Here is a 9779-nt window from a genome sequence, read left to right as displayed (position 1 = left end):
ATTTCAATAGCAAGATTGTGAATGACCAAATTTGGAAGTGGGTCAATAAGATTATCATCATTTTTGTTTGATTGGAAAGGATAGAAAATAACATCCAGAGAAATGAATATTTGATGAGTTTCAAGGTTGTATCATTTATATGCTTTCATGCTGGGGAGATAACCAATGAAAGCACACATATGAGCTCTAGATTGAAATTTGATTTTCTGAGCAGCAAGAGTGGAGGCGAAGTCTAAGCATCCAAAAATTTTAAAAGTGCCAAAAGTCTACTTCGGTATTATAGGAGTTTTGAAATAGATGAGATTCGATTGATTAAAAAAGTAGCTATAAGGATACATTCATTCAATAATTAATGGGAACATGTGATTGAAAATACAAAGCACAAGCAACAATTAATATACATTGATGCTTTCATTCAATCACGAAATTTTGTTGAGGTCTACCATCACGGGAGAATTGATGCAAAACAGCAATTTCATTAAAAAATTTTTTGAGATAGACCTAATTCTTTAGCATTATCGAATCTAAAAAGCTTGGTTTTTTTGTTGAATTGAGTTGCCATCAAATTAAAAAAGATTGGGATTATAAAAGTGGCGTTAGACTTGTGTTTGAGCATCACAATGAATTAAGCCAAAAGTATTTTTGGATATATGTTATGAGAAATAAAAGATAGAAGACGTTGTTTTGGTCCAATTTTACATATAAAGGAAGCCCAAAGCTATGATGCCAAGTTTGAATAGAAATGTTATTTACATGTGATGTGGCATATATGTAGGTTATGAATTAGTGTCAGCGATGTAGAGATAGATCCCCTATTCATTCCCCGTTGCCAATCATCTTCTTGTTATTGCAATCCTGGATGACAAAATGATCGTGAAAAAATGTAACAGTAAACATGTTACTTGTAAGGGCAATAAAAGATAATAAGTTGAACTTAAAATCTAGATCATAAAAAAGACAACATGCAAAATCAAATTAGAGTCGAGTCTAATGTCACCAGAAAAGGTCACTGGGATGGTCATGTGATTTGGCAATGTGATGGTGGAGCTTTTAGTGCATTTTATATTAGTAAGCAATTTGATGTTTGAGCATATATGTTTTGATGCTCGTGAGTCAATGACCCAATATTTATTAGAATAAATTTGAGAATTAAATAAGGAGGATGTAAACATACCTAGGGGTTTTTGCGAGTTGAGTAGAGTCGAGTAGTGGCCTTATCGAGCTCGGCTCGTCAGATATATAGTCGGCTCAAACTTGAGCTCTTCCCATAGTAAATAAGCTCGAGCTAGCTCATGAGCCTAGGCGGAAATTTTAAAATGTAGGTGGTATTTAAAAATATTTAAATTTAATAAATATGTTTAGTCTTGAACTTCTTTTGCAGAGATCTGATTAATGGTTTGTGTTGCCTCTTTAGAAGTGTTGAACCTTCAATTTTGATATCCAGGGGGATATCCATGCAATTTATAACATTTTTCTTTTGTGTGACCAATGTTGCAGAATGTACAAAATGATCGTTCCTTCTTAATTCCTTTGCTATAGGAAGGATCAAAGTGTGCGGCAGTAGGTTTCTTGTTGGCATAATTGCGGTTGTTTGCGGTTTTGACGGCAAATGCTTGACCATTTTCTCCATTATTTAAAGTATGAGAAGAATTTATGAGTGTGATGCTACGCTGATTTTCTTCTTGAGATGTTAACACAGAGACTTTATTGATAGGTGGGAGGGGATCCATTAAAAGGATTTTCCCTCTTATTTGAGTAAAAGATTTATTAAATCCCATAAGAAGTTTGATAATGAGAAATAATTTGTTTGATTCCCCCCAAGAACATACGCCGCAAGTGCAAATGGGTCTATAGCTGTGTAGTTCTTCCAAACTTGTTTTTAGGGTTTAGCGAGATAGACGCTAACAGAAACAGAGTTATGTTTTTATTTAAGGTTGATCAATTCCTGCCTTAATTGGAAGATTTTGGGACCATTTGTTTGCTTGCTGAAATCGATCATTAAGATCGTTCCAATTGTCGGAAGAGCTTTTCAAGAATATGATACTCTTTTGAAAATTCCTAGGATACTCAGAGATTGGAATCAGCTTATGTGGGCTTTATTAATGTGCCATCTATGTATGAATCATAATTTATTTTTAGCAGATAGAGAGAATACCATAGCCCGACTCCAAGATGCATAGCTGCCACTAGTGAGAACTTGTGAGACTAATGAAACACCATCACCATGCATGATTGTCAGAGGGGTGCAGGTAGTAGGGATCGTCCATTAAAGATCTTGCCACGGAGCGATCAACGACATTCTACTGGTAGTTCATGGCGGGGACATGGCTTCAGAAGCTTGGTCCACATAATCTTGGAATGGGACGATCTGAGATGAGATCTGAAATAGAGAATCTAGGGCTTCATGTAGATCTTGGTGCAGAATTCGAGAGAAAAAAAAATGTGACTGATCGGTTTGATCCGGACGCGGGATGATCCGGATGCTCGACGCGGGATCTGTGTGATCCAGCTGGATAAAGTTTGGACACGGTACAGCCGACGGACTATCCTCACAGCGATTAGCAGGTCCAAAAGGACCGTAATTAGCGGGTGGCGGAGGTAACAAAGACTGTTGTCTAATGACAGAGTTCAAAACGATCGTAGTTGTCGTGCGATGGATGTCGGAAAGATTGTTGTTTAGAGACGAAGGTTGGAAGGGTCGTAGCCTGCAAGCGAAGAAGGTTGGAAGGACCATAGCCGGCGGGCGATGGAGGTCACACGAGCGATGGAGGTCAGAGCAACCGTAGTAGTCGGGCGATGATGGCCAAATAGATTATAGTCAGTGGGCGTTGGTGGTATGAGGGTTGTAGTGGGTAGACGGCAGAGGTTGGGAGGATCATAGTTGACAAGCAACAATGGTCAGACTGATCATACTTGGCAGTCCGGCGGAAGAACAACAATGGTTGTCCACGAGAGGTGGTCCAATAGCAGTCAGCGACCGGGTGGAGGTTCACCCATCCCGTGCGGTGCTCCGACAATCGTCAGGCAGAAGTCCGACGATGGTCGGTGGCTGAGTGAAAGTCCGACGACAGTTGGGTGGAGGTTCGCCGATGGTGGAGTTGGGCAGTGATCCAATGATGGTCGAGAAGAAGTCCGGTGGAGGTCGGTAGCCGCGAGAGGTGGTCCAACGACTGTTGGGCGGAAGTCCGACGACGGTCGGCGGCCAGGTGAAAGTCTCGAAGCGGCTAGGTAGGGGTTCACTAGTGGTGGTGCTGAAGCTCTTGAAGCCTCGGAGTTCTCTCCGATTTTCAGCCAAAGGTCCCCTTCTTATTAGAGGTGTCAATTCGGGTCGACGGGTCGGATTCAGGTCGAACCTGAGTTAACTTGGATCTAAACGGTTCAACCTAAACCCGACCAATTTTTGAAAACGGGTCGTACATTTCAACCCATACCTAAACTGCGCAAGTTGCCGGGTTGACTCGACCTGACCCAGATTTAGCCAGTCTGCTGGACCGCGAGTGAGGGCAAAGTTGCGCACGACAACTAGCGGAGACTGTGGGACCGCGCAGCAGCAGGCAGAGTGTGCAGGACCGCGCGAGTGCTGGTGGAGTCCACAGGAGTTGGGATTGCGTGAGTGCGGGCTGAGTTGCTCAAGGCAACTAGCATAGTCTGAGGGACTACGCAAGTGCAGGCAAACTCGGGAGCACGCGACAGTGGGCTAAGTCCGTAGGACTTCGTGAGTGCGGGCAGAAATCCGGAATGAACTTGGCTTTTGGGTCATTGTCGGGTTGATTTAGGGTTTTTGAATCAACGCGAACCCGATCCGTTTTTGAAACGGGTCAAAAATCTAAACCTGAACTCGACCTGTTTGCTAATCGGTCAACTCGAACACAGATTTTTTCTAGTCGGGTCTAAGTCGGGTTTTGGGTTTTGTCAAAAATTGATACCCCTACTTCATATATATATTTATAGATTTTCATGAGTGGCACACCTCGTAAATATAGAAAAGATTCGGGGCACGTTCGAAGTGCTCCATCGGATGGCTCGTATTGATTCTCCCGATCATATAGAGATTTTCAACTGTTTAAGTGCCTTAATGATGTTGGAATTTAGCGATATTGTGCTCGTTGGATTCGTCTCGTCAAGCCGGTTGATTTGATTATAAGCATGACATATTTGGATATCATTTTGTCATCCAAATTTCAACTGTTTAAGTGCCTTAATGATGTTGGAATTTAGCGATGTTGGATTCGTCTCATCAAGCCGGTTGATTTGATTATAAGCATGACATATTTGGATATCATTTTGTCATCCAAATAATATTTTGAACCTTCCAAATGTGATTCGTGCCACCGATTTTAACCCATTTGGGCTCAGGTTGGACCGATTTTGGTATTGTTAGGTGCGACTCTTTGAGACGTACATTTTAATTATAAGTTTGCTGAAATTAGAATTTAGATGATCTCGAATTTAATTTTGAAAGTTAAGTTTCTAACTTGAATACGCCTCAAAATTTGTGTATGATCAAGAAGATTTTTGACGATGTATCAATAAATGTAAATAAAAATAAATAAATAAGTAAATATAAATATATATAATTTTTAAAATAAATATTTAACTGATACCTCTATAAATAAAAAAAATAAATTATATTGAAATATTTCTTTGATTTCCGCCCCATGAGAGGAAATGACCTTCGCGGAGTGGCCGGAGTATGGGGCATTACAGCGTGTCTTAAAAGTCCAAATTAACTGAAACTCAGGACTCTTCTCTCTATATATAACTCCTACCTTCCCGCATACCTTCTTATGTCTGCAACATCCATTTTACTCTCTCACTCTCTCTCTCAAAGCTCCTCAGTCCACGATAATTTCTTCCCCTTCTTACTTGCGAGCTCTCTTTCTGACATAGAGTTCTGACTGCATCCCATTCACAAAGTCTCTCTGCCGCCATGAAAGCAGTTGCTCCTTCTGAGAAAGATGTCGACAACAGTACTACCGAGTTAACGAAGGTATGCAGAACTGATCTGTCTCTCTTACTCTTTGAAATTAAATTCAGCTGCACAAGTCATTAGCTTTAATTAAGATGGGAATTCGGAACAAAAACCCCCCTTCTTTTGTTCTTTTTCTCCATTTCTGTTATGAATCAGTCTGATTCAATTTTTTATTTTCCTGAGATTTCTATTAACAAACAGAGGCAAGCTTTTTGTATAAAAGGTTGGGGAAGAGGGTTTCCTATTGATACGATCGTCAAAATAAAATTAATAGCATCAATTAATTTTTTTTTTAAATTTCATCACTGAAATACTTGGAAGTTGAAGAGTGAGCGAGTATTTGGAACAAAAAGAAAGTTTTTTTTTTTTTAAGAAAAAATTTCTAATCAACTTAGAAAAAATAAAAAATAAAAAGGCTGCATGCCAGTGGTTTCTAAGCTGCAATGTTTCTCGGATCCATTGAACTCAAAGATCTCCCTTTTCAGCACTATTCAAACTAGGACAAATTCTGGCCATTCATTTACTCAAAAATGTTCTGATTGAGATTTCAATTTCTTTATTCTCTCTGGCAAACACGTTTCACAATTGTGAAAGAATTCATTGCCCTTCAGATTATAATCACATGAAGTGATTATATCTATTTAATTTATATACAGATAAGGATTCAGTGAACCCAATGAATGCATAATTTGTTTGAGATTCAAAGTTTTGCTGGTTTTGTAAGATATTGATTGCTTAATAAATATGGACTATTATTTTAAGATTATAACATGCAAATGAAAGAATTGACAATTTATTTACTCCGAAGCGGAGACGTTGACTATTTGAGTTTTTACTTTAGTTTCAATGGAAAATAATTTATATATGGGTATCTGGCTCTCTTTATTTAATTTATTTTTTTTTTAATCAGCTAATTATCATGTTGTATATATCTTAAAATAAATATATAATGTATTCTATTCAAATTCAAATAAGGATCCCAATTGAACCCAACTCTTTTAATTTTTGAAAAGATTATTTCCCTATAACATCAACTTGCCTTAAAAGTTACTTAGAACTATGATCGATTGATGTCACTTGGTGGGCCTAGCAAATCCTGTCTTAAAAAAAAAAAAAAGAAAAAAAGGTCCAACAAATGAATTTTAGATGTTAATGCGCAGAATTACATCTCACTTTATTATTGCACGCGCTTATAAAAAATCTTATAGAAATTAATTTTTTCAGCCCGGCCTTAACTTGCTTACCTCCTGATAAGGCCAAAAATTTCAAAGAAGGTGGAGTTGGTTCGTCTGATCATCGATCATCATAGTGATAAATAATTACAAGGATTATAAATAAACACTTAAATCAGCTGATGATGCCTACTTTTAAATCTACATAAATAACAAATTAAGTTATCGCTAATTAATGTGTTTTTCTTAATATCGTAGTCCTTAATCATCATTAATCATGAATAAGGAAGGAGATAACTAATGGATTGAAGTTTGTCTTTTGCAAAGTCTGAGCAAGTCTCCCGGCATTTGAAATCTGACCCACACGCAAATGAGAAAGGCTTATCGCTAATATTATTATTATTAACAAGTGTGGGTGCCAGCTATGCTGTATTTTATATGTACCCAATTTTTCTACTTCTTCTACTGCGTTTTGTACTGTTAGGCAACCTATTATATACATATGGCTGAAGATTATTAATTAGGCTTTGTTGCCTGTAATATTTGGCAATAGTGCATCAATATTTTATTCGCCTCTAGAAGAATTTTTCGATGAATCAAAGCCATATATCTGTAATTTTTGTCTTAATTAATGCATGGTTTGAGCCCACCGATGCTTTCAAATAATAATAATAATAATAATAATAAAAGGAGCCAATACTTTCAACTGAGGCAATGTCAAAGTTGATTCTTTAATTATATAATAATACACTTATTCAAAGTCTAAAAAATCCACACTAACCAAAATTTCAAGATGTGAAATAAATCAATTTTCCATTCTATCCATCACTAAATTTTTTAACATGTTTGCATTAATCATGGTTTCAGTCTGATAGAGAAAGAGCTATTGATGATTGGCTTCCAATCACATCTTCAAGAAATGCAAAATGGTGGTACTCTGCCTTCCACAATGTCACGGCTATGGTTGGAGCTGGAGTGCTCAGCTTGCCTTATGCCATGTCTGAGCTTGGATGGTAAGCTAATATATATCTACTATACCGATCTGGTATAGTTCCTTATACATATATGTATGCATATATGCAGACTAATGATGGGTATTGTGTAATATGAATAGGGGTCCTGGGGTTGCAGTTTTAGTGCTGTCTTGGGTCATCACTCTATTCACATTATGGCAGATGGTTGAGATGCATGAGATGGTGCCTGGAAAAAGATTTGATAGATACCATGAGCTTGGTCAATATGCTTTTGGAGAAAAACTTGGATTATGGATAGTAGTTCCTCAGCAGCTCATTTGTGAAGTTGGTGTTTGTATTGTTTATATGGTAACTGGAGGCAAATCTCTCAAAAAATTTCATGATACTGTATGTCTTGATTGTAAGAACATCAAGCTTTCCTACTTCATCATGATTTTCGCCTCCGTTCACTTTGTCCTCTCCCAACTACCTAACTTCAACTCCATCTCTGGTGTCTCTCTTGCCGCTGCTGTTATGTCCCTAAGGTATGCACCCTTCAACCATATTGTTAGAAATATTGCACACAAATATTGATAAAAAAAAACTTATGACTTTTCAAACTTTGAAATATTGTAGAACTTAAGCCTGCTCATATCGATATCGGTCGTTGTGAGGGTTATTACATATGTTATAATCTTTTAAAATTGAGCATCAAAATCTTTTTTTTTCTAGTAAATACTTCACTTAGAGTAGTTAAACATCATCGATCAATCACTTGACAAAGAAATAATTATTGAATATAAATTAATGTTTGATGTTATTGCAGCTACTCCACCATTGCATGGGGAGCATCAGCTCACAAGGGGAAACAAGAAGGGGTTGAATATGGATACAAAGCTCACAGCACTGCTGGGACTGTATTCAACTTCTTCAGTGCATTAGGCGACGTGGCCTTTGCCTATGCAGGTCATAACGTGGTACTTGAAATCCAAGCAACCATTCCTTCTACTCCAGAAAAGCCTTCAAAGAAACCAATGTGGAAAGGTGTTGTTGTTGCCTATATCGTAGTGGCTCTCTGCTACTTCCCTGTAGCTCTAGTTGGATACTGGGCATTCGGCAACTCAGTTGAGGATAACATACTTCTCAGTCTAGTGAAACCTCGCTGGTTGATAGCCATGGCTAATATGTTTGTTGTTGTTCATGTCATTGGAAGCTATCAGGTGCATATGACTTTTTTTTTGTATTTTCTTTCTACAAAAATTTTCAAAGTTCATCTTATGATTTGAATAAACTTGGAAGCAGATTTATGCCATGCCTGTGTTCGACATGATCGAAACTGTGCTAGTTAAGAAACTCTTTTTCCCTCCAGGCCTTCCTCTTCGCTTGATTGCTCGAAGTGTTTATGTTGGTAATATTCAATTTCTCTCATAAAAGCAATAGTTTAAGCTTCATGAATCTGATTTCTGGCTTGTTTTTCATTAATCTTGCGACTATTGCAGCTGTCACAATGTTTATTGGTATAACCTTTCCTTTCTTCGGTGCCCTCCTTGGATTCTTCGGAGGCTTTGCTTTTTCCCCAACAACATACTTTGTAAGCCTTCAAATTAAACACTCGTTGTTGTAAATTAAAACAGTTTATAATTTAACTGCTAAAACTTTTGATATGCAGCTTCCCTGTGTCATGTGGCTTGCTATCTACAAGCCTAAGAAGTTCAGTTTGTCATGGATAATCAACTGGGTAAGTTTTAGAGTCCATTTGGGACTGTTCAGGTTGTTTGTAAGATTAAAATGTGAAAATATAGCGGGAATAAAAGAGTGTGTGTATATTACTGTGATATAATATATTTTTTGTTGTCAGAGAATAATCAGGTCTAACAATTTCTTTCTTATAGCATCCAATTTTTAATATATCTAATTATAAATAGCTTAACCTCACGATAGAGTATTTAGTTAAATATTTTTCCTCTTCTTTCTCGGGCAAAATCGAAAGCTGACTCCATTAATTTAATTTTATTGAAATAATTGTCTTGGTCTGCAGATTTGTATTATGCTGGGAGTTTTGTTGATGGTCTTCTCACCAATCGGAGGTTTAAGGCAGATCATACTCCAGGCAAAGACTTACAAGTTTTACTCTTAAGCTACTACAGATCAAAAAGTAACGAAAAGTCAATAAGATGAAGAAGATTTCTAGTCCACTACGTTGTTGTTCTACATTTTTCTGAAGTTTGTTTGCTTGCTTGATTGTGAATTGTCTTTCTTGATCAATGAAGAATGTTGGGATGCTTTGTTGGGAGAAGGATACTTAAAAAGATTATGGCTATCTTTGAATTGTTATCAACAAAAACTTTCTATTTATTGAAATTGTTGATTTTTTTTTTAATTATTTTTCAGAATTTGGGAGATGGAGATGTTTTATCAATTAAAAAAATGGTTATGCGTTCAAATGGTATTTAGAAGCTCGATCATAATATAGGTGAATAATAAAAATATTTTTAACTTTAACTTGGTGCGTGACAATCTTTCATTGTTTGGGGTTTACTTTTTCCATCATTCAAGTGATTGAAAATATGAGAATTTGACTTTAAATATATATATTCAAGTGTTTATGTGAAAAGGTTGGAGTAGCTCCAGGGACAAATAATATTAGAGAGAGTTGTGATCTTAACATATGTATTAGATCTG

The 9779-nt window shown here is 37.0% G+C and overlaps 1 protein-coding gene across 1 annotated transcript; it reads left to right on the top strand.

The window, feature by feature from the left end:
* The first annotated feature begins 4710 nt into the window (after positions 1 to 4710).
* LOC110095926 (lysine histidine transporter 1) lies at positions 4711 to 9477 on the top strand. The gene is made up of 8 exons (XM_020821650.2): positions 4711 to 4990; positions 7012 to 7157; positions 7259 to 7642; positions 7924 to 8317; positions 8400 to 8505; positions 8597 to 8688; positions 8767 to 8835; positions 9136 to 9477. Exons 1-8 carry the CDS (start codon positions 4931 to 4933, stop codon positions 9232 to 9234), a joined length of 1350 nt encoding a protein of 449 aa, XP_020677309.1. The 5' UTR covers positions 4711 to 4930; the 3' UTR covers positions 9235 to 9477.
* The last annotated feature ends 302 nt before the right edge of the window (positions 9478 to 9779 follow it).

This window comes from Dendrobium catenatum, unplaced genomic scaffold (genome assembly GCF_001605985.2).
Source record: "Dendrobium catenatum unplaced genomic scaffold, ASM160598v2 fragScaff_scaffold_730, whole genome shotgun sequence".
NCBI lineage: Eukaryota > Viridiplantae > Streptophyta > Magnoliopsida > Asparagales > Orchidaceae > Dendrobium > Dendrobium catenatum.
The sequence above is the reverse complement of the archived record's forward strand: the minus strand, read 5'-3'. Positions and strand labels throughout refer to the sequence as shown.